Raw genomic sequence first — 27,174 nt, 5'->3', positions numbered from 1 at the left:
AAATAGTTTTGTAATAGTTTAAAGTATACTGTTGTCATTGGTTACTGAATATTTCAGAGTATCGCTGCAGGTTTTTTGATAAAATACGCCTAGTTGGAATATTCGAGGTCAACATTATAGGTGCAGCTATATATGCATGTGGTGGAAATGCGTGCTGATGGAAGAAAGTACCTAAGAAATGTAGCTTTTTTTTGGTGTACGGATTCAAAAAATTAAAGACATGTTTATAGTGAAATACCAGTTGGAAAATTATTATTAATGTAACAAAAATACAAATGTCACGGCTACATTTACAATAAAAGCATGGTACATGTATTACGTCTCTTCCGCGAGGGACCTGCAAAGTTAGTGGCTAGAAATTGTATGGTGATGTGTGATCATACACAAAAAATATAAAGAATTACAAACATTACGACTGTGGCATATAACGTACAGTGACTGTCTCTTGATGCCTAGCATCAATTTTCGTTTGCTCCATCTCCGACGGATTTTCACAGGCAAGGTTATTTGAGGCGTATTTGGTTTCTGGTCTACCCGGTGATGTACTAAATCCTCTGCTATTTTCTATAATTTATATTGTAAGTTGCCATGTTTGTTTGAATGTTACAAGCTTCGTTGTTTTAGGAGAGACTCTATTCGAACTCCTCTTCATCCAAATGGCTTTTTATCTGACTCGTTTATTGTAACAGCTATAGGACTTTGGGACGATTAACCAGAGTATAAACGTGAAGTTCCGTAAAGACATGCTTTCAGATATCAAGCGTAGCAGCATCTTTGAAAGAAACATGAATCTTACTCTCTATCATCTTTCTATTTTTTGGTCATTTGATCGAGTGTAATAGTTATTTATTTTTATTTACATTATCCTATATACGTGCCCTTTAAAAATTTTCTTATGTTACATATGAATTAATTTATTTTTGCCCAGTTCATGTCAGTCATTCGTTTTTTGTTCTATATACATAAGGTTAATGATACAGAACGCAACATAGCATAAAGTTCACCTTTTGTACTACTTTTATATATGTGTCCAAAAAAGTTAAAGAAATAAATGAATTAAGACGAAACAGACAAGTAAATTATAAGTTTTCGATTAATATTACAAGTGATGATTATTATGGAAAGATTATTGAAAATCAAGGAATGTGAACGCTTTGTTAGGAAAATTTTCATCTCAAGCTAAGACCTCTAGCTGGAGTACTCTGAATCTATTGTTTTTTTTGGGTTGTAACTTATTTGTACTAAGTTGCTATAGCTGACGTGGTATCTATGCTGGAAATTCCTAAAAAGGGCAGCCCTAACTGAGGTCAGTGTAAAGTAGTTAACACAGTAGCATTTCGTACTATGGGCGAGAGCGGAAGCCCTAACCTGCTTTCCATTTTAGTCCATTCCCATGATTTACATTCTAGAACTTACTATTTGCACGTTTGTCAAAGAGACTGTCCGCTCGATAGAATAAAATAGATAATAAATTCTGATACACCTAAATGAATGTCAATATCCGTGAATTCAACTGGTCCTAAACACGTGTATCAGAATCGTGTCTTATGAAAACTGTCTGTTAATTATATTAAAATAATAAAATAAACATAATTCGGGTTCATTATAGTAAAAAACAATACCGGGAGCAAATTTATGATCAATATGTTTCTCCCTTACAAGTATGTGAGTACAAGCGAGTTGTTAAATGGCGTCCGCGTCGGTTTAATCAGCTGTTTTATTGTTATCGGGTTAGCGCCAGGGCGGGCCGCTTGATGGTAATGACTTGATTTATGATCCTTCGTCATATAACAAAGATATTGTAAGTCATATAAGATAAAGTTAATTTTATAGTGTTTTTCATTTAAGATAATATTTCCTTATCGATATACGATGATAAAATACAAGTATTGTGTGTACACGAGCAAAATTAATGGTGTATTGTATTTTAGGTTAAAATTTGTTGCATATATTTTTTTTAAATATAAAGTATTAACTCTATCTCACGTCTATGGTATTATTATTTAAGTTGCAACATATTATCTTTTAATTAAAGCTCCCAACTAAACGCCTATTATATTTTATTTATAATGCAATCAATTTATAATGAGCGAGCCCTCTCGCTACTGGTCGTGTGTCCGCCATTAAGTTGTTATGAGGAGGGATGATGACAAATCGCCATATCGCAGGATATTTAAGAGTTGAACATACCAAGTGCTAACACTATTATTACATTGTCATTTAAATTTTACAAGCTTCCTAACTCTTGTAATGAAATCATTCGCTGTTTTAATTACTCTCTTCACGTTGTTGCGTTTCAGAATTTTGATATTGAATGTAATAAATATATTTTCTTTATTAATATGTTATATATATGGGGACGAAAAATTCGAAATTTAGTTCCAATTTGATATGAACAGAAAATTTTATGGCTTTGATAACATCGTGGTTTAAAATTAACTCAAATTTATGCGAATGTAATTGTAAATAAACGAATGTATTATTATGAAATATTATATATCAGAGTTGATGAAGATGTTCAAATTGTCAGTACGTGGTAGGTACGGCTTATGGTGTAAGTTGCAATTCGTGGATGCGCGCGTCGGGTGCCGTTGAGACGGGCCCCGCCTGCAACTATCGATCAATGCACTTTGTACTCCTAGTCATGGGATAGAAGTGTCGGTGGTTTATGAACGTATAAATTACTATCATTATAGTCTGCAATACTACAATGTATAATTGATTTTTAATCAGGGATATTAAGGATAATGTTCAATACGATATAATAAAAAGTCAATCATTTTTTTTCTCTAGTCCATGTATGTTATGATTTCATCGCGCCCAACACTGTACTATATTTTAGTTTAATGAAATCAAGAGTTACGTTCGTTTTGTTCTAGAATTTTTGAATACGTTTTGTACGTACGTAAATGTCGCATTAGAAAATGGTGTACTAACGTTACAGAAACTATATGCAACGGACGGCATTAAAATATATTTCATCATTACAGCATGCACGTATACAGAAAAACATTATTCTTTTCATAGAAATACGAAATGTTTTGAACAATGAAACTATTGCCCAAGTAATTGCAGAGACAGACATATTAGTCACGATTCCAATTAAATGGAAATTTTTCCTTGTGTCCTAAATAAGAACAATCAGAACAGTCGATAAACAACGTAAAATTTTGCTTCAACCTACGTCAAATATTGTCGATAAAAAAATATGTTTATTAATAGTAACAAGTAAGTTTTTTATCGACAATTACCCATCTCTAAGTATGAGCGGTGTAACAATAGTGGAGTGTTGACATTATCTTCCCAGACTGCGGGCTGCCCCCTGTATAAGTCCCATTGATTCCGAGCGTTCCACGGGAGATTTGATCCCACAGCGATCCTACTATCCCCCCATTCCTGGTCATAGTAATCCGTCAGAATTTAACGCTACATTGCTTGATTGAAATTACTTTCCGTTTATTAATGACCTGATGTTGTTGCAAATTTTTTAATGAAATGCCTCATTCGTTTGATTGAAGTTTTAATTTTAAACGTATTTTTAATATGTACGAGACATATAAATTATATATATAAATATAGGTGCTCTAGTTAACACCATGAATAAACATGAACATTTTATAAAATCGACATAAGCAATAAAAGAAATAAAAATGCAAATATATTTGACTGTAAATTTATTCAACAATTAAGCCAAAAAGTTTGCAATTAATTTAAGGGTTTGATTTTTATGCCACCAAGGACTGTGATGAAAAAAAATTAATATTTTTGTCAATCCAATATAGGCAACGCTCAATACAAGCCGTATGTGACGGCGCAGCCTGAGATCGTGGTGGTGGAGTTAGATGGTGACGAGGACTTCGTGGTTGTGGCCTGTGATGGTTTGTGGGATGTTGTGAGCGAAGATGCCGTGGCCATCTCCGTTTACGACCAACTCATGAGGAACCCTGGTGAGTTATATTCTATAGTGTCTCTTTGCAGAGCATTACGTTATACCTTTCTAACCTATTATTAAGATTTTATAAGGAGGAGTGAAATGTATTACAATGAATAATTATCGCGTAAAACAATAAAACGTCTTTGTTCAGTTTTATTTAATATTATATATATACAAATGCCAACCATCATTATTTGCTAAGTTTACGTAATGGTGAAATAAAGTTACATTTCTTTAAGTGCTTTAATTTATCATATTTTGTTTCTAAGTGGATCGTGGTCAAATAGTGCGACTCAACTGCCTATTCGGTTGTGTCATTTCTATAAATAGCAATACTTCCAGATAAGAAAGCCATATCGGCTTGCATTATATAAAGTCACGTTTGTTGGACATGAACTTGTCACTTGCTCGCACTTTTACTCTACTGTAAATATGTTATTACAATGAAATACAAAAAGAATCTATATTGACATATAAAATATAATAATATATTTTTTTTAACGTCAGTTTTGTAACTTTTTTCTAGCCAATAATCATGTTACTGATATAAATTCGTTCAAGGTTAAATGTTATTTTGTTCTTGTATTTTTTTTGTCATATGGTTTGTGCGAGTCATTGATTGGAACGTAAAAACTTTATTATATCGGGTCACACGCTTCTGACGTACGACGAGTGTTTGTTCTGAAACATGAGTATTTACAATCAACCAGAAGCACTTGATCCCTAGTGTACAGGCACATTCTCTGACAGAGTCCGAAACTGAGGTTCCCGTTACTGTGGTTGTCGTAACTTATGCTCTTCAAGTCTTTGTAAAGTGTCTTTAATGGATCGCAACGCTCAAGGCGAAAAGCTTTTATGTTGCTCAACAGATTTTTGTTGTCGCATAAATGTAAGGGTTTTTCATTGTGACACTTGTTTAGAGGGGAGGGCGTCGTACGCCACTTTCACTATTGTTTTGCAATGATTGTGGTGCCAAGGAGAAAATTAAGGACAACTTGAATATAAAAACCTTCATTCAGCATAAGCTTTCACACTTGGCTTGAACAATGGGTATTAGGACATCTGCTTTGAAATGGTTTTAATATTGTTACTCTGTTAAATTAATCAAATTAATGAACATTACTATAATTTATAATTCGGTTCCAAGTGATTTGTTTATCAAATAGTACATTTAAAACAAATAATTTATATATTGAAGGTATCCTTGAAGTTTGAATACTTCACATATTATCACCAGCCAAGATTTATAATTTTTCTGTCTCGTGTTACATTGCGCTGTCTCCTAAGAGAAACTATCATTTTGTTTGCCTTAATTATATAAAAGAAAGTATCTTATTACTCATATCATCCCATCTAGAAACATACTGCAAGCGGTGTTTACAATTGTTTACTTTCATATCGAAGCGACGAATCGATCACGATTAATGTGGAAGTTAAAGGCTCTCTCTCTCTCTCTCTCTCACTCTCGCAGTATTACAAATCTTTAAAAATCCGATATAGATTACATAGTCATTAATATTGATAACACAAATCGCCTTCCTCATTATTTCACTGTATAAAAACCAGATACTTCCGCGTCGTCAATGTTCTGGAATGATTTAACTAGGTCTTGCAAAAACCGAGGTTGGCTGCGAAACCGATTATAAAGTAACGAGCCATCGGATTCGGTGGCTAGGTTTCAGCTGCGGTCAGCCGGCCGCTGCTGCACAACATTGTTTTGTAATTGTATCGGAAGTGGAATCCGATAGTTTATTTTCACTTCTCCCTCAGAACCTATCCCCGCACGGTCTCGAAGCCTTTCTAATTGCCCCCCAGCCACGTGAACACGCTTTTGTTTCAACGGCTGCTTGTTTGTAGATGATAAATAAGATGTCTGCTTTGTGTTTTTGTGTTTCATGTTTTTGGAGCCCAATTTTCATTGTTAGCTCATTTTTCTCTCATTGTTCTTTCCAGACGTCGACGTAATAAATATTTTTCTATTGTCACAGAAGACGGATGTGTTTTCGACATTTTTAAGTATTATCAAGTCAAATATTTTGTCACCTGCTGAATGACACGCTTCGTTTATAAGTTTATTGTTCTCTAGTATGAAAAATTATTAATACAAGATCAAAATATAAAAATAACTTGTTAGATATGATTTTACACATAAAGTGTGTATAGGGTTTTATATTGAATGTGTATTTTTGTTATAATAGCATTGATGAAATAAAATTTCCACTCAAGTGGACACATGACGGCCTTATTGGATTACGAGTTTTAGGAGTTTAAACAGTCGGAGTTAATATACAAAGTGGGGCGGACGGCGTCGCTAATACCCCGGGGCCAGTAGGAATTATTACCCTTTATAACTGAATTAGATCTATTCTCACCTTTATTTGTTAATGCGTAGGATTCATTTTCACATACTGCTCGCCATCATTTGCAGTATTAAGTTACTGTAGTCGGAAATGTTTCCTATCATATGACGCTTTTTAACAGCTATATTATTTTAGATGTTTCCGGCTGATTAAATATTCATAACATTTTGTTATATAAAATTTTTATTGTATATATTTTTTTCTGGGCAGTTTCTTTTATAAATCCATAGTTTCTGTGAGGTACGAGTTGTAACAGTCTCATGTCAAAGCCCCACTGACCGTTCGTTGGTGATTAGGTACTTGATAACATTGTGTCAACAGTCCGCTGATTGCACGATAACCGATAAGGCCTGTCACTTTAAACGCGATTAATGCCATGTATTGTTGTAGTTCATAACAGCTTGTTATATTTTGACTGAAAATAACAAATTTCTGATGCATAATTGGAAACATTATCGAATTATCACTTTATATTTGGAGTACAATAGTCATATAATTCCAAATGTCAGCAGTGACGGAATTAACGTACGCTACAGAGTTACATTCTAACTAAGCAAGTGCGAAGGTTATGAATGGGGTGATGAAACGACAGATCCATTAAACTACAATGAGCCGACTGTTCCGTAAACCGACATCATGCACTGTAAATCATACAATGTCATAGATGTGATAAACGCATGCCATTTGTCACTCTGGATGATCCATCACGCCACCAGTTTATTTGAGTGTAACATTGATTCGCATTACTTCCCTATAACAAATGTGCATGATCACTATACGTATAGCTGATGATTTTTTTAAGAATACTTTATGTAAACTTAATTTTTTGTTAGTAGTATTAACGTCTTTATACTTTTGTTATAAATTAACATGTTACAACTGGAGTAACAACCGAAAAGGAGCGAGTTAACTGATCTTAATGAAGTCATTAACTCTCACAATCTTAGAAACCAGCCATACATGGCTGACGAAATTTGAAATGAATGCCATATTTAACAATTTAATTGTGATTCCGTTACGTTTACTACGGAAACCTTAATAATAAGCGTATTATGTCAACATGAATTAAGTAGTTACAAATACTATTCTCATTTAGAATGACCGCTGAATACGTTCAGGAATCTACCGCTGAGAATATTAAAAAAAACATCAAAAACGTTCCCGACAGCGTTTTAATTAGCGCCGAATGAATTAAACAGATTCAAAACTTTTCATACCGAACCATTCAACCGTGAAAACCTTTGTGGCGAGCTTTACAAACACAAACAGTACGTAAAATATATCTCACGTACATAATGTAATGATATAAAACCGTTGATAATTTCACCAACAGAATAAAAAGCTATGCGTCACCTCAACATCCGAGTTGTCACTACTTGGCAGTGTTAGTCGTGACGTGGGATATAACCTTGACACTTGGTTGTGAGCCACTCGCTATTTGCCAAATTGGAATTCTCATTCATATCTCATCCGACCACTTTGTTTTTATAAACAAAACATATAAACAAAGTAAACGATATAGGAACGGTAATGTGAAATTAAATGCATATTATTACATATTAAGTGCAATTTTATCGTTAATAAAAATTTATTACTGTTGAAGTGTAGACTAATAGCTCCAATAAGGTTCGTGCATTATGTTTTCAACTCGGCGCTGACTCATACCAGCTATACAATCACCCAACCTAAACGTAACCCATCCATTAACTGGATAATAGATTTAAACAAAAAAAACTATCAAAATATATAAGTTTAATGCAATGGCATACATTTAAACAAATACTGAAGTATCGTATGATGGCTTAAATCACAAATAAAATGAATATATTTTAACTTGGGAACGGATCACCGAATGTTTTTATAAGGTTCGTTTCGAAAGCGTTTTGTTGCTTGACCTCCAACTTACATGCAATGAACAATGGAAAGGGGAAAGCCAAGATGTAGCTTTTTCAAAAGCATAACAAGAAAGTACTAAATGGGAGCTGTGTTTTAAATAATGAGGTTTTCAAATGTGTTACGTTACTATGGAGCTATTAAAACTCACCTTAGTCGACTCCTTTTTACAATTACAGTATTTATCTTGCTTATAATATGAGATTTTATGTTAATATCACCAATTACACGATTAGCTAATTACCGGCCTTATTCGAAACTCACATTTGTGATGTGAAAAACAAAGTCGTCAGTGTTCCAGATACAAAGACATTAAAATAATAGCGTACAGAGCAATCTTATGGTAGACAGTAATTAGGAGGAAAATAAAGTGAAAAACACGTGAAGATTAAAAAAGAAGCAGATATTAAAAGAGAATGTATTGATATAAAAGTAGATCTACTTGTTCAACAAGGCATAGACTACGGCAGGCTCATTAGCATCTCTGGGCCGGAGATTGTAGGGCCCTTTCCTCTTTATTTTTAACATAATACGTTTTCTCCTCATGGCTTCATATAATCCAAAATGATACACGTATTATCTGACACAAATATCAGTTCCACTTGAAAAATAATTACGAAAGTGAGACTTGTAATAAAATTTGAAACATTGTTACAGCTCCTTCAAAAAATTGCTGTTTGAGAAACACAAAAATCTTTTGATGTATGTCGATTGATACGCGCTTTGTTAATGATCACATTGTATAACTGGTTTGCATGTTGGTAGCTAGGATTTTGTAACTTTAATTTGCGTTATGTCCATAACACTATTGCAGTCGCTTGAAAGTAAGCGGCTTCCATTATTTGTTTTCTATGAAAGTATGGAGTCATGCTCCACATGACATGTCGGGCGCGGTCCGCAGACGGCGATGGTGGAGCTGGTAGATGTTATTAGCATACCTCGAGGCAGTAGACCGCCTTATATGAACCACCTGTCTTGTACCTATCATCCTATATGTAAATCGTTTCGACTTTTTAGTCGCATGACAATAACGCGTGATGTCATGAATATTTAGCAATTTTGGTTGGGCATCGATCGCTCGCTGACCTTCATATATTCTAATAATAGGGTGGAATTTGTCTGGATAATGGAGGGTGAGGTGGACGCGGTCCCCGATGAATTGATCCTTTCATATTGATTGGAAATGTTCAAAAGTTAATAAAGGCAACGGTGAAACAATAGTTTTATTAAAAAAAAAATATATATATGCTTAAGTATTCCGCAATTAATTATGAAACAAAAACAATACGCGGTAGTGATTATATCCAGTGGAGTAGTCGGAAACGCGTGGCAGGAGGGTGTGTCGCAATAAAAATGTATAGGGCTGTGTTCGGTACGGGAGAACAGCCCTCGCTTTGACGACATTACATTATTGTCCCTCCCCTGTCTTCTCGCCGCAAAGTCGGGAATGTCTCGTCGTAAGTCCTTGTACCCGTCCTAAAATCCTGAATTTATAAATTGTTTCCTTTATTGTGTTCGATTTGAATATAGTTCTTTCAACCTTACAATTTCTAAGTCATATTAGACGAACATGATTAACATATCCACATATATAGTTAAAATGTATCGGTTTGCTGTTTATACGTATATACGTGAAATAGGTTTATGAGAAAAAATATTATTGAGACCCTTACCAACGCATGTATCACGCTAAATAATGAGTGTTAGAATTTTCGTGCGCTTCTGAGGGTAAGCTTAGAAACGGCTTATTTGATTAAGGTGTGGTTTTCATTACATATTGTGGCAAGCTTCACTTAACATAACTAAAATACCTATGCTTATTAAAGAATCATGTCGATTGATTACTTATTTATTGCACTATCCACATATTTTTCTATTCAGTAGTATCGTCGAAAACTTTATTCCATATAAAATTATAATTTATGATCATAAATTATAAATTATTATAATGAAAAGAGGAGGTTCAAAATGTCGCGGGTGCCGCTAGTCCATAATAAATCCACAAGTGTCGTTAAACTTTGCTGTAAGGACGAAACTTGCTGACTTTTTAATTTTCGTTTGTAAGCTAAAGTCATGAGGCTGTGTCAAAGAGTTCCCTCAATCAAGGCACCGCTTATTCGGATCACATGATATTGAATTAATCACTTTTATACCTTCACCACGAGACTCGTTAAGAACTTTGACATAATAATTACGTTAACTTAAATGCAATTGCCCTCAACTGTATTAGGTAGAATATATAAAGCGATTAATATAATTAATATTCTGTGTTTTTGGGGGTTGTGTGCTTGTGCATGTGTAAATGCGTGCGTCATGTGCATGTGTGCGTGTGCGTGTTCGCGTGCGTGTATTTTTGTTATTTAATTAGGTTAATTTTTAGTATAAATGTGTTATAAGTTAACTGTAAAGTTGGTATAAAGCCTTTGCCAATATTCTTAAATATTTTAAAATTTGTGCACCTCTAGTGCACAATAGTACTCTCATTATTTGCAAGCGGATCTTCAAATAAAGTTTAAATCCTTTTTTGTTAATATGCAATTTACGTATAAAATTATTAACAAAATCTTGCTTGGCTATACATTGTAGTCTTTGGCTTGAATGATTTTGGGTGAAAGTTTCAAATTTTAATTTTATTTTGCTGCATGTCGTAGTTGGAACTCATCCAAGAGCAAGTTGTTTCATCATTATTACACCAGTCTTACCTATGCGAGCAAGTGGCATTCTTGTTTAATAATACTCCATGATGACTAACAAACCTAGATTCCTCTCATTGTTCACGTTATATCGCTTGATATATTGAAAATCTCTTTCGCTCATACCTAAAATCACTTAAAAATTTCAACTCCCAATGTTTTTTCTTTATTTATATAGTATAAAGAGTATTACATGCAATTATTCTTTAAAGTTTAAACGATTGTATGAAGAATGTTTCCATATAGGAGATCATGTATTTTTTATCAAAACGAAGCCTTACATAGCAATGAAGCGTTTCACTGAGAGTTGGTCCTTAATATTTATGCGGTGGCTTTGTTCGATGTTGGAACTTTATACTCTCCAGATTTATTTTCCTTTCACATAATACATATGTCGTAAACGTACTAACAACTATAGAAGAGCTTTCAATAGATCCGACGTTAGATTAAGTGAATTATTATTTATAGAATTTTACCAACGACATTTTGTTATGTTGACTTTTGGATTTATTTCTGAGATTAAACGTATGTGAACATTTATATCATATAAATATCAGTGCTGTTTCGTCACGTTACTGATATAAGTAAGGGACAGATATCTAATTATTAATTATACACGAAGTGTGCGGTGCTAATTGCAGGCATGTCGCCTCGTTATCATTACATCTCGCAACATTATCTAATTGGATGCCAACATAAACACTATCAGGTATTTAGTAGTGGCAAATTATTCACGTGTTTGGAGTTACATGCTTTAAATTTATTAACATACATGTTTAATTATTATTTATATATAAATTTTTTCTTTTCTATTTATAGGAAGTAAATAAATCGGTCATATATTTAATTAGTTATTAGTTTGCATGAAATTTTAATTTAGTTCCATAAATAAAACGTTTTGCTATGTTCTTAATTAAGAAATATATATCTATGAGAATTGTGTTACTGGTTCCTGCTGATTATTCTACAGGATTATTGATTTTACCTGAAGAATAAAACGGTGGATTATTTAACAATTAATAATTTATCTTCCTCATAGAAATTGTATGGAGCTCAGTCAATGCAATTTAAATCAGCATTTTCATGATCATCATTTATCTCATACTTTATAATCGATTAAAATCTCAGATATCAATAAAATTGTAATTCAGTTAAGAATAAAATTCACTCTTAATCTCGTAATTCCACTGGTCGTAAATTGTTCTCATTCGAAGGTTTTTATTATATTTTTGTTTAGGAATATTTGCAGGGCGCGTGTAGCGTGTGATGGGGGACTACATTGTTTGTACTGTCCGTGTTTGAGTTCTTCCTTTGTGAAGATACTGGACGGGCTCGTTATATTCTGACAATCGCTCCTCGAATGATGATTTTTTTTTGTAACAAGTTGAACCTATAGCTAGTGGACTATACGTTTCATTTTTATGTCAATATAATATGTGAATCTTAATAATTCTGTTCGGTGACGTCCGCTGTTTATTTATAGACATGTTTCAGTTCTTGTAGAGCTCTCGCAGATTCGATGGTATGTCTTCTTCTTAAACGCTCCCACCGTTGACATTTTTTTTGGTCCTGAGTTCGACGACCGCTTAATCTCTGTATATTCTGTTAGGGAAACTTTAAAAATTCATTACATATCAACCAGTTGTTACGTGTAGTTTTATGAAAACTTTCTGCGGACACGTTTTAAGCTCACTCTTACAAATATACAAAAACCAGCACCAGAAACAGTCACCTGACCAGCTTTCACTCCTTTTATGTTGTGCATTATTAGGAACATGTGGTGATTTATATTGTGGATAATGTGACTTAGAATTGGAAGTAATGCTTAAGTTGTAATTTACTTCACACGCAGGAATATAAATAAATAGAATACTTATTAGTTTTATTTTCTAATCGCTACCGTACATATCAAGTCTCCTTATGATATTTATTTCTTTATTAAAATCACTCGTATGAGTAATGATCCGTAATTGGTGGCAGAGGCTATCTACGTTTACTAAAAACTTCGTGACATCCGTCAAGTAACTGTATATGAAAGTAATTTAGTGTCCATATATTATATATACCTATAGGTTATTTTGCACCGCCAACATTTCAGTACAAAACTTCAATTCTCTCCCACGCTGTTGACTCCAGTCTGTAGTGTAGGCGCTAGTTAAGAAAAACTTGAATTGTTGCAATTAATGTTACAACATGTGCGTACACAAATTGATATTCGATTTTTGCAATGACTCATACCGTTATAACGATGGCGAGGCTTATGAGTTACGGAGGTACGGAGGGCCAATGCTCATTGAGATTCAGCACGACTTGCTCAAAACGTTGCCTTATCCGGGCACATGTAATGTTTCTATTGTATTGCAGTTATGGTTAATTTGTTAATATAATATTATATTTTCACACTGCAACACTGTATTGTATACTGAAGCGATTGGAAGGAATTAATAAAACGATAAAATAAAATCTATCCTTTAAAATACCGAGTCGAGTCAGTTAAATAAATTGGATTCCTATTATGACTATTGTTGTCTGGATTTGTTTTTAAGTTTTTTTTTTTGTCCGATATAAAATCTCAACAGACGGCATTTGCGTCAGATTTACGGTAATTTCACGGATGGTGCGTTTTGACAGTTCCTTGTGGTGGAAAAGTGAAGTGCGAAGTTTCGGCGAGGTTGTGGTAGGCGGTAGAGCGTGGCGGGGCGGGGTCGACGCCACCACGACGGTGTTGCGGCTCTGCCATCAGCAGTCGTGTCTGTTATCATAACTTGCTCGCTGCAAAAACTTTCAGAGCATTAGCAGTAGGCTCATCATGACCAGCAGGTTCAGCTGCTGTTGATAGATAAACGTTGAATTTGATCTGTTAATAATATATGAAGATATTCCATCCACTCGATAAATTTTATTAGTGTCGCCATAAAAAAAGAAAGTTTTAATATAACTAGTTCTGAGATTTTATTTATATTTAGTCATTGTCTGCTTACTACTCACATGAACAAAAATTACACATGGTATCCCATTAAATATTTATAAAACTCTTTGTCATCGCCTTAATAAATCTCTACCCGAGTTTAAATACGGTCTCCAACGATTCAATATCAAATTGAATTCTCCTGATTTATGTTGACAAATTACAAAGGCCTGTAAATGAGTATGTATTAAGTGAGTGTCAGTAAATGGATTCTGGAGGTTTCCGCGAGAGCCGGCAACATCTGGAGGGCGCTGCGCGAGCGTCGGAGAGGGGTGTGCGGGCGGGCTCGGGCTCCGGGCTGAGCGCCACCGCGTCAGTCCTCCAGACACCGGCCGCGCGATCGGCCACCGCGAACAGCCCGTATATGCTACTAGTGTCTCCATCACCCCCTGGTTCCATACTCCGATAGTTCAGTAATCATTCGCCGAACGCCTGAAACAGCATCACTGCAAACTCGCCCCGTTCGCTAGCATGTGAGTGTACCAACTCGTAGCGCCGGTTTGCCCACACCTCCAATCTCGCCGGCCGGCTTTTCGCATAACCTAATGTGGTGTATTTCTGAAAACAAAGAAGTGATTGGTGCTACTGCTGAATGGATTTTTAATATTTTTTTTACCACACGGTTCGTACTGACTAACTCAAAAATGCACCACGAAAATTATATAAAAAAAGGGAAGAATCGATTTGCAGGTACACGTTTGACCACGAGTAAAACTGTTTGTGACTTTTTTCGTCTGTAACGTCTAATTTGATACATAAAATTGTAGTTCATAAGAGAAACATAGAGTAAGCGTTCCGACGAATACTTGAATTAATTATAATTTGATCTGATGGAATTACACGGTCGGTTTGATTCATGTATGTAGTTATGGTGACGGTATGTAGATGAACAGTAAGTCGTTATTGTGGTAATTTTCATTGGGATCAATTAATATATTGGATGATGTCGCATATCACGCGAGAGAGCGGCTCGCTCGGACCGTCGGGGTCTACGAACCTGAACCGTGGAAATGGGATTACTATACGATGGCTTTAAATGCCATTTTGCACTCGTTCTAGACCATTACAAATTGCGTCGCGGATTCCTTTTACTCGTTTCTAAATACAAAGTGAGAAAATCTTGTAATGAAAAATAATCCAGCGATTCACTATGGTTTTATATCGATATAATTGTTGAACCCCACAAAAGAACTGAGCTATAATACCAAATAGTCTTGTGGATATTTCCAATACATTGCTACCTTTGTCGTATATACTAGTAGTAAAATATTTCCAAACATTTTGTTTCACATTCGGCATGCATCATTACTATGCAAAATCGAAGACATGTCACAGGTTCTCTTACTGGTTCTCAATTGAATTGCATTGTATATAGTGTGACTGGACAGACGTATGTTACGTTACTGCTAGGACATAACATTTTTTACAAACAGCAACCTTCATCATTTTTAATATAATTATTATTAATAAAATTAATAATATGAATGAGGTGGGTTCAAAAAAATTTGTGTTTTTATAGTACCTTGAACTGTACAATTAATCTAAACATTTTCATCTTTAAAAATGTACTATTGTTTTAAGAATTCTAAGAGAAAAAAGAATATCAAATAAAAAAAATGTATGAAAGGTGTTATAGTTGTAATTTTCACACTATTATATGTTTTTAAGATGCCTGTTAATCATCATTAAAGTGTTTTTATCCCGTTTTAAGTGTATAGGTACTGTTATATGTGGCCTCTTATTTTAACTTATGATCGTACTGAGACGAGGATGACTGTTTCACAGTGAGTAGGTTTTTAGCGTTCAGCATATATCTTAGTCATCGGTGAATCAAATCTCTCTCGTTTTAGTATCTTTTATTCGCAACGTTGCTGTACTCTTTATATATAAATCCTACCGCTTGGAAATCTCTAGACATTTAATGACTGTTAGAGCTATATTATGTGCAATAAGTACTATTCTGTAGTTAGAGTCATTGTTTAGGCTATCTCGGCGTTCTGATCTGCAGTATTTTTAACATGGCGTCAGTGTGCCAGATTTCTCATTGTTATCGCTATGCCATCATTACATCCAGCCGTGGAATTTTCTGAATGATGCAAAGATGACTTAGAGAATATATTTTAGTGTGTGATGTGTCGAGACGGTCACCGTCGGCGGTGTTACCATGAGAAATCATCGCGGTCCCGCTACTCGCCGCTACGGTACTTAGACAGTGTTCTCTTTAGCATTTTGTTATACCGAATCGGATAATTAATCATACCACCTGATTTATTTAGAATAAAACTATATTATTAGTTTCGACTCCTTGCTTTGAACTCTTGAAAATGTTTATTAATATATGATGACTAGCCACGACGTACTTTTTAGTCTCATTAATAGAACCGTAGTTGAGTATGAACATTGGTTATTAATCTGATGATATAAAGATATGAAAATATACTTATATCTGCTGGACCAATGGACGTAGTTGTTAGTTTTCAAATATTTATCTATTCCACGATGTAATGTTGTTACTAAATTCTTTGTTGAATATATGATTTGATCTAAACTTGTATGATTTAGGGAAGGTTTTGTTGTTGTGCGAGCGTGATGACGTCATGGCCAGCTGTAGGGCGGGTGACGTCAGTTCGTTAGGGGCGTCGACCCCTGTAGCCCTAAGCGACCGGCGGTCGTATAGCCTTCATTATCATGAATAACTAACGTTATGAACCACTGTGGCTTCCCGACCTGGGACAACCTGCCTTTCATAACTATAACTAGAACTTTACTGAACAATGTTGCTGAAATATCTTTACAAATGAATAAAAATATATGGAATGGTAGTTTTGGATAATCATGGATATGCACATTGTAGAAACACGCATTCTGACACCTCCCCTCTATTATGCAACCCTAATGAATGTTTTATTACTCAAGGGAGATTTATCTACATTGGCCCAAAAATCATTATTGGCTGTATTATAACGCACTCGATAAAAGTTATTCGAGTCATTCACTGTGGTATTGTTTGGATTTACATTACCTACAAATGAAATATTGACTTGGATTACAAAGTAAGTCGCTTAATACTATTATCCGCTACATATTTTTAATAGAGCTGCTATTATCTCGTCCATCTGAATTTCTCCGATGGCTGCATTGAACACCCGCGACAATGCTGGTGTTCATCTCGCTACATATAAATAATATATAGTAATGTGAACCGTATTCTTTTGTTGCGATGGTCGACAGTGTCTTGCTGTTATAAATATGATGTCCAATGTACGTTCTCCGCTTTGCTTTCCACCGTCACGCGAGCTCGTAAGCGCCCCACAACTTTCCATGCTAAATATAATACATTAAACCATATAGTCTTATAAAAGTCGCTTTCGTTTTAAAATTGTTTATGCTACACCAATATAAATTACTTAGTAACAGCCTGTATGATATATGCTATAATGTATAGTAAGTATATAATCCAATTAAATTTCAGACATCGTTTCCATATGACCGTGTTATAAATTTATTTATATAAAGGGATTTAAGGTATATGTAAATTACTTTATAAATACGATTAGTTAGTATGCAGTAAACTTCAATAAATATATCGATTGTAGTCTCTTCAGCTTTTTTTTTTTTAATTTTCATCAACAATGTCTTGCAAATATTTTAAAACATGATCTCATTTAGATTGACACATGAAGAGTATTTTGCACATTATATTGTGATTTTTTTTTAATTCCCAGAGCTTGCTTAAACTCGTTAGCGAGATGTGCATTTAATTGGAATATGTTTGTGAGATTTTTCTGTTTTCATCTTCCACTCCGACGAGGGGATGAGAAATATAAAGATATTGAACTTGTACGACCCTCGCTGGGATTTTTTTTCATAGTTTATTAGTTTTATGTAATGTTTTTGCGTTCTACTCAAACATTATAGTTGTAATAATTAAAAATTTACTTCCTTGTATAATAATCGAAGTCGAAATAAGTATGTGTATTAAACATTTTAAATAACGTCACAGATTTTCTTATTGAAAATGAGACTTTAAAGCTACATTTAAATTAAGGATTTCAAAAAGTTTAAAAAGCAGGAAATAATTTTTAAAAAGCAACTTCAGCTGTAATATAAATTTTATTTTATCGCTTCAGAAACCTTCGTTCTTCAGCGTTCGTATAATTGCAAAGACGGTTTATCAGTCTCATTACCGTCCTATTCCATAGAGTCAGTTCTAACAATGGGTCCTTGTATAAACCCAACCCCTTCACTGTCATAAAGTCTTCCTAATTATCGTAAATTCCAGTTTTAAAAGGAATTGTAAATGTTTGTATGTACATTGCAAAATGAATGTATTTTTTTTTATCCGTCACAACATTTCAAAATATCGATTACTTTTTAAGAACTATATCTCCTAAAAGCCTTGACTTTGAACCATCGTCGAAGTTAAGCCGTTATGACATTTTTATTTCTCTTTCTATTCTATAATTTAATTGAATTCAAGCCAAACTAAAAAGAGACACATAAATCATGGCATTCATTTTTGCCGGTTAAGTATCACTGTATAAAAAACAACTAGCTTATCTGACAAACAGTACTGCGAGCTTTTTTTTACAGTTATAGTAACAGTGAGTATGGTTTTTAATTAATTGGTTTCTGCTTTGCTTAACGGGAGTCGCGGAACTGAGGGGGTTTAAGCGTTTCATTAGCAGGCTGAAGTGGACTACAGATATTTTAATTGCCGTCCAAATCAATGAAAATATTGGATAGCTTAACATATTGATTCAAATAATTTTATAGGGATTAAGGGAATTTTTATGATGACACATATTCATGTCATAAAAATAAATTTGTCTATCCATGAACAATCTTTAAAATAAATAAGTTCACAGACAGAGCTGGGTGAAGTTGTTATAGTATAGTTAATATAGTTTTTCTTTAAGCTGTTGTTTCATATAATCCTTGTCTTTCTTTATATATTTTTTTTTATTCGCTTAAACCGAGAAATGAGTGGTTAAGTGTGACTAATGGTCTGCGGTCGAGTCAAATCGTGAGAGCTATGATTCTGGAGTGCAGATTATAATGTTTATTGCTTATTACTTGTTTATCTGAGCTAAAATTCTTACACTTACTACTTATATTTAAGAGCTTTTTACACCTTAATGTCTAGTAGTGTGGTGGTGTAGTGAGATCTAGTGAGACGGTGTTCATAATTACGGTAAAATCTGAAGCCAGAGCGAGTTCACTGCTCCATCCGTTGATTTGCCTAATTTCCTCGCTCGTGCTTTACTTTTATAACTTTGTTTATTTGCTTCAAAGAAAGCGGAACTCGCCCGTCGTATATTTTTAACATTAAAAGTAACTGCTAAACAACTGTTTCGGTAAATTCGTCTGATTAAAAATAGTTGCACGTGCCCATACTAGTGTTGATGGCCCTTAACAACACACGATACCTTTCGTCTTGTTGCATGCTCTTGCGGTGTTCTCGACACTGTAACATCATCTTGTTACGAGAAGGCAGACGCTCACTTTCCAATCTCGTTAAATAAATAGGAGATTAATGTCTGGTTATTACAAGCGCATATCATTATAACTTACGTAAAATAAAACAAGTCAAGTAAGGAATATAGTTATTAATCGCAGAATTATCTTCCTTCTCTTAATTAACTACTTACTCGATGGCATTAAGATAGTATTTTAATTAAAATGCCCTGAATTATTAAAGATTTTTAACATGATGCAAATGTGGAAGAGAGTGTGAATATTAATATTCATGCTTCCAAGTTATTAACATTGCTGGAGGTGTCATTGCATGTCGTCCGCGCTCGCTCATACTCACAATTATTTGCTTTCCGTGCGCGGGAGCGGCTTGATTTACAGTGCCAGTCCCATTTTGGACGGGGGGGTTTTAAATTAGTGTTATGTCGCTTGTCACGTGATATTTTATTTTCCTCATTCCGCCTGCCCCCGGGCGAGCTTCTCTTGAAATCTTCATGCCATCGTTATGCCGTCACAAGTTATTTATAATAACGCCTTATTTAGAATGTCTACCAACCGGCTTTATATCATTTATCTCTCCGTACTCAAAAAGTCCCGCCACCCTTCTAATTTTGTTTGGTTAATGTATTTTAAGTGTGTGGATCCCTGTTCCCATCCCAGACGGGAATCTAAATCGCTCCTGACACTTCCACCTTTGAAAATGACACGCGTCATTATGTTGAAAGCAATACCAGTTGACAAGATTAATGACGCGGACTGATTGGTCATTGGCTGTTTGAGGAACATCGGGCTATCGAACCAATGCCTGCTTGACAAGAAGCAGATTTCATGTCGTTTAACATTTTATTTACTTCATCCATTATACCGTTTGTTCTTCTTAAACTAACTTTTTTTCCTACTTTGTTCTGCACTTCCTTATGGATGATATATTCAGAAGCATTCATTTTATATTTCATTTCCTATAGCAAGTTAAAACAATAAAGCTTTAATGCTTCGCACGTCCAAAATAACAGAGCCCTTAAATAAAATTTCTTCTCTAATTTCATCTCCCGTCTATTTCTGGTGACTCGTATAATAAAATTTGTGTATCAGAATATAGAAAATATTGCAAAATTTTCAACGCAAAATCAGGATATGGAATTTTCCGAACTTGTTAGTTTACACCTTTATGAATCAGTCAGTTATTTGGAAAATGGTTTTTTAATCATGTGTGAGTTGAAAAAATAGCAGAGTTATGGAATTCAGAACAATACTGCGTACCGTTTTTTTTTAATATGTCCATGTTATATAAAAATACAGATCGTCTGTTTTCAAGGATCACTTCAAAAGCCGTTCACAATTACTGAACGTGTATCATATCCTTTCTATAATTAAAATGTATTTGAAAAAAAAAATGAAATGTCGCTCTCAATTTATAGTTGAATATTTTGCTATCATCTTCCCAGTATGACGAAGCGTAATATAAATTTTCTTGTACCAAAAAACCTTACAAATATTCAAAGAGATTCCTGAACAGAAGCGTCGAGTATCTTAAAATTTTTGGATTAATTACTTAGCGCGATATGACTAATACGTTTGATAACAATAGGAATGAGGTGGCACGTAGTCAGATGATGTAAGCGGCGATTTCCTGCTAGTCCCGGCTAGGCTGGACCCGATCGCATGTGGCGTTCTGTTTGCCTTTTAATTACCCCGGTGACGTCACCGCCGGCCGGCCACCGTGACTCCGGCAGCCATTACTGGAAGCCCTCGCGCGGAAAACACAACGACCGCCGCTTTCTTTTGCAATGATAAAACGAATCGGATTCTTGAGATCCGTTAGTTGGGACTCAAGGTCACTCATAGCATTCGTGATTCGACGAACAGACCAAGCAACTAAGACGACTGCCGTAATAATAACAAAAGTTCTGACTGCGTACTATCAATAAAAAGCATACTTATAACAAACATTAAATTTATACTCTTATACATATTTTAAACCGCTTGCTTACTTTGAATTTTATTAAAAAAAAATCACACTACTTGATTTTTTTTAAATACGTAAACTAATGAGGTTAGTCGTGAAAAAAAAGAAATGGGTCAAAACACTAACTTTAGAATATTTGAGAAATATGAAACGGCTTTAATATTTAGATTTAGTCATTTGCTACTGGAGAGATTTCTTTTGTTTTGTGTTACAAGGCTGGGGTTATGTAAGTTTCAAAAGCTATTGTTATCTTAATTAATCATAAAAAAAATTCGAGTCTTATAAGTAAACACGAACCATTCATAAATATTCACACCGGCACGAATGGTGCCTGCATAATTTATTCGTTAAAATGAAATATACAATTCGTCGCCGCTACAAGTTCGCACAGCGGAGTGGGGCGATGGGAAGCTTAGTACATTTGGGAGATGTTTTAATGTCTGCTAAATATCACACGACTGTTCAGCTTCCACGCGTACAGTGAAAGGATCTTCCGAGTCGTGCACTAAATGCCATCTAGATAGATAGATGGCATTTTAGATTTAAGCACTAGTATTTACAAGTTTTATGTATTACTGGACACCAAACGACGTATTCAGTTGGTATTAATGGATTTGAAACAAACAAATTATCACTATTTTAAATATTGTGTCAATTTTCTTTTATAATCCGTACTTATTTTATAGTTTTAATAAAATCAAGATAAATGTTAACTTTCCTTTCGTGTATGCTATTAAAAATCTAATCTATTTCTGATAAGCGTGCTCGGAAAGAATGTCATTTAACTGTCAAGCGTTAAGCGGCGGAAGGAATGTTAAAATTGAAGCAGTAAATTGAATTGTCTGCTGAGAATAGTTGTATGAAAAAAATCTTAAACGTCTCATATAAACGTTAGAAGAATATGAAACAATAAAATAGATTTCAATAACAATCAATCTGACTTTGATATTATATAATGTTCATATTTATCTAATAATAATGAAACGTACATAAGTATTGTATACGTTAGGATGATACAAAACATTAATGATACATGTGGGCGAAGTCCCTACGGTTAATAATCTCTCGTCTTGAACAGTCCCATTCCATCCGAACGCAATCATTGACCGCTCCGAGTGATTGTTCTTTCGACAGTGTAATTAACGTTGTTCTATAACAACTAACAATGGTGTACTAAACATTGCAGTGCGTTCATCGTAACGGAACGGAATCTCGTAACGCTGCAATTTGTTGTTCAAATAATCTTTATTTTTGATCGTCTATTGGCCGCAGACGTGAGGCGAATTCTGATATGCAACTTTGATTCCTATAATTTGTTGGATGAAACTATAGTTTTGATCCTCTTCACAAATAGCTGCACGGATACCTTGGTAGGTTTTTGTTGGTGTAACGTCTACTTGGATAATTCAAGTTCTCCCACTTAAAGTTCTCTAGGTTTACATCTAGCCTGGCTATTGGCCGAACCGCAGGCCGTCTTATTGCATTCCACAACGAGCTGGCTTGTAAATAGCTGGAACTACTTTATATAAAACATTAGCTATGTTGTTTGTAACGCGAAACATCTAGTTTAGTTTGTCGACAAGGTTTTCGATATTTCCAGACACTTCGTTAGTTTTTTGTTTGATGTCCAATCTTAAAATACTAACATATATATATATTTTTTTATGAATTAGGAATTTTTATTAGTTTACAACCATTTCATTTTAGTTTCAGACTTATATCTTCTTGTTTTATTTCATAAAAAAAAAATTCATTACTAACTAATAAAACCTGTTGCAAGGTAGGCTAAAAATATAAATTATTATAAGTTAGCTTTATTTACGAGCAAACTACATACAGCGGATGCAAGGCCTGCTGTGGTGATACATAAAATTATAAATTTATAATGTATTTATTTGTTCATTACGTTACATATAGGATGTTGTGAGTGACCAATAAAATATGTTTCATTCAAGACACTATATTTATTATTCTAATAATGGACTATTATATGTGGGCCGAATGCAGAAAGGCTCGGTTATAAATAGAAATGCACAAGTTGCCTGATCCAAACAGGTTCCTTTGCAAGTCTGCCTACGCGTTCTCCATCCTGACCAGCTATTATCCTCGCTGACTCACCTGAACCAGCTGCCATCCGCACCTTCCAATATTCAATTACATTATATTACTTTAAAATGTTTTTTTTTTTAACGATTTATGAAACTGATTTATATGCGTCGTAGAAGTTAATTCAATCGTTTCTTTATTAATGGCTCTTGTTGCAGACGGGATATCCGCTGAATATTCATAGACAATTTAACGTTTCGCCATAACTATATTTTTTATAATACCACTGTTAGTATAATCAATATTAATTTCTTATATATAAAAAAAGGAAATTTTGAGGAAATGTCAGATAACAGGATATTACTTGGTACATTAATTAGTAGGATCGTTGTCACTGTAATTGGAAACTAGATTGTTTAACGAGTTCTCACGTTCGCCACTTGACAGACGCCAGACATGTCTCCCGTAACAGAGATCTAGACAGGCTGGCTTGTTAATACGTTTTAAATGTTACTTGCTGATACTATATCGGCGGAAAATTATATTGAATAGGAATTATAAAACGCTACATTGATGTTTCAATGCATTTTATTGTTCATGCAGTTTGAGAGGCCTCGTGTTCAGTCTTCCGCTGTGTAAGTAATGTGATCTTTTTGCTTTTCAATTTATACGTGAAGTAAGAAATGAGGCACGCTTCGCTAGCGCCAACCACCCCGTGCGGCGGTTTTTATTCACTTGACGCATACGAGGGCAAGACTGCCGGGAGCTTAATGTACTGGCTTTATATTCATTTGTTTCCATGAAGTGAATACTCGAGTTGAGGTCGTGGTGGTGCCGTTTATGGTAACGTATTAACAGATTTAGTATTACCAGTTGGACGAGTTTCGGTTGAGGTTTTGTGCAAGTATTGCATATGTATTGGGTAATGTGGAGGAGGGGCGGGGAAGGGGGGGGCGTTGAATAATTGCAGTTACGTGAAGAATATTGTAATGGAACCATATGCTGTATCTGGATACATATTCTAGAATAGAAGTATGTTTAATAATTATAAAAATATTACCATGTTTTCCAAAAATTAGTTTTAATTTCAAAAGCAAATTTCAGCCAGATTTATGTAGAACCTTGTAAAGTTTGAGTTTCGCTTTGAAAGTTACCTTATATTATCAAGCTTTTAATTTTTTTTTAATCTTTTGTCTTAATAAAACGGAACTCTCCTTATTCCGACAAAATGTGCTTGAAACTTCGCTAAGCCGAAAAGTCTGGCTGGGAACTGTATAGAAAATAATTCTTTTAAAATTATTTTCTTTTTCGTAGACTGATGATATTATTTTATATTTTTATTTCAATGTACAACAAGTTTTTTATATTTGGATTGTTTTAAATATAAAAATATGGTTATTGATATCGCAGTTATTTGGTATGAGGAAGATTCTCGCTAAATAATTATATATAGCTCTCCCCACCACAGCGTGCCTGACGACACGGCGTTGCTTCAGCATTACGCTGCAGCCGTAGTTATCTCGATTCCCTCCCCGTTCCGAAGAACCTCTTCAGTGAGCGCTATAACCGCGTTATTTCCGTCCTCATATATTTTGTCGAGAGAGATTTTCCTTTGAAACTAGATCGTTACGACCAGTGTCGGTTTACAATCGCGTTTCTGTTTCAATATAATTCCTAATAGCACTTTCTATGGTGTTGCCAGTCATGCCGTTTATTAAATCGGTTTACGATTTACGGTAAATATATAATATAGTTTTAAATGGAGATAAAATGAAAAGTTTCTAATGAAATGTACCTGCGAGTCTTTATCGTTAGATTTATTCATTACCATTGTCTGAAACCACACATTTTAATGTGTACTAACTCTGTGTGGGTCGATGATTTATTGTGAGGCCGTCGCTTCTACTACCGATATGAAATGAATTTTTTTGTATAAATTGCATTATTTTTAACAGAAAAATGTGATTACATATGATACAATTACCGAATATAGATGTGGGTTTATAAAAATCTTTAATAGTAATAATATATTTAGTTAAAATTACCTAAGAAATAATGACAACAGTGTAATATTTTTTCGCCTAAATCTATTAGTTTTGTCACCTTCGTGTAGTTTTAAAAATTAACTTAGTGTTATCGCAAATTATGACGTTGTTAAATGATATCGCATGAACGGTTGAGAGGTCAATGAACGAACAATTATAAAAAAAAAATCGTATAAAACTCACTGTATGAAAAATTTAAGTAACGGATTATAAAACACTATTATGTTAATGTTTTTAATTATCAAGTAGAAAAGATCAAGATAGATTAAAATAATGAAATAAAACAATACACGAAAACCAACAAGATGATTTTATATTAACAAAACCAAAAGATTTGTAACTGAAATATAAATAAAAATAATATTATTTACGTTTCAATCGACCTCTCGTTTTGTTTACGATCGATTTCTCTCAACCTCGTTAAGACCAAGCAGCAATTAATTTACTATGTGATTGAGTTATTTGCCAAATAATCGCGCGATGATGTTAGATTCCTTTGTAACAATGTAATAACACATCTAACTGACTTATAATTCATTCTTTTAGATTATTTTAGTTTTTTTTTTAACACAAGTTCGTTTCTTGGCTTTGCATGATTCATTAAATGCATTAAGAATGATTTATCTTAAACTTGATCAGAATCTTGGTATTGTTGTAACTATTATAATGAAATAAATTAATATCTCTGTTTAAATATATATAAATATATTCTGTGATAATTTCCGCGACTTTCCATTTAGTACTCGTGTAGTATTCAATTAACAGACCAACGGACTTCATAACGGATTTTCCACTAACTTTAATATAATTGAGTTCGGATCTTTTTATATATTATTGCTCACAATTCTCATACCTCGGTGAGATTGTTTTGAAAACACAGACCATACTCTCACACAATTGTCTTTATTTTCTTAAAGCTGATATTAAATATTTCAGTGTTTTTTTTATGATTTATATATTATATTTATCTGTGGAATATTCATGAATTTTCTTGTTATCCGTAATTCTGAATATGGCTCGCTAATTATATATGTTAAACAGGGGATATATGTTAAACAGGGGAGGTTATCTTTGGTGAGGTGATGCTGAGATTAAATTCCTTACTAAGCATTCGTTAACTTGGCACTGCTAATATTTATCGTGGCAGATTATAACAGTTCTATAAATAGACATTATAATTATAAGAATATATTAAATACGTGCCAATAAAGAAATTATAGATGATTTTATATAATATAATGATAAATTAACGACAAAGTTTCAATATATATAAATATATATGTGTGGCATTGGTATAAATACATTATGTATAACCATTTTCCTCTTACCGTCTATTTGACATCGTTCATTTTAACGTACATTTTGAATTTTAAAACCGACGGTTGATAGTTTGCTATAATTAATATAAAAGTTTTAATATCTATGTTATGAAAGTCGTTGAAAATGCTGAAGTAATTGAGATAAAACGTGCTGTTTTTATTATAAACGTCCGTTAGGGATCACAAATAAATACGTTGTATATAAGTGACATATAAAAGTGGTTAAATTTATCCGTACTCGTATCTTATTCGCACATACTGTTTATAACAAGAGATGTTAACGATCTAACCAAATGGTTCTGCCAACGTGACCGCTCTGCACTCTGAATTACAATTACACCGACTTTGTAAGTCCTGAGTCATCTTTGAGTGTTTCAATCGAAGGATTTAATTATATTCTATAAATTTCTCAAAGCCGTCGTTTCAAAGCTGTTACTCAATTCGTACCTCACACTGATATGTTATGCATACAAAT

At 34.0% G+C, this 27,174-nt stretch overlaps 1 protein-coding gene across 1 annotated transcript in view; it reads left to right on the top strand.

Annotated features, from left to right (window-relative positions):
• Positions 1-27,174, top strand: part of LOC116767261 (titin-like) — a 57,313-nt gene that overhangs the window by 13,105 nt on the left and 17,034 nt on the right. The window contains 1 exon segment of the mRNA XM_032657518.2: positions 3,783-3,947. Coding sequence (XP_032513409.2) covers positions 3,783-3,947 — 165 coding nt within the window.

The sequence above is a fragment of the Danaus plexippus genome (assembly GCF_018135715.1).
Source record: "Danaus plexippus chromosome 9 unlocalized genomic scaffold, MEX_DaPlex mxdp_24, whole genome shotgun sequence".
NCBI classification, from domain to species: domain Eukaryota; kingdom Metazoa; phylum Arthropoda; class Insecta; order Lepidoptera; family Nymphalidae; genus Danaus; species Danaus plexippus.
This window is presented reverse-complemented; position numbering and strand designations above follow the sequence as displayed.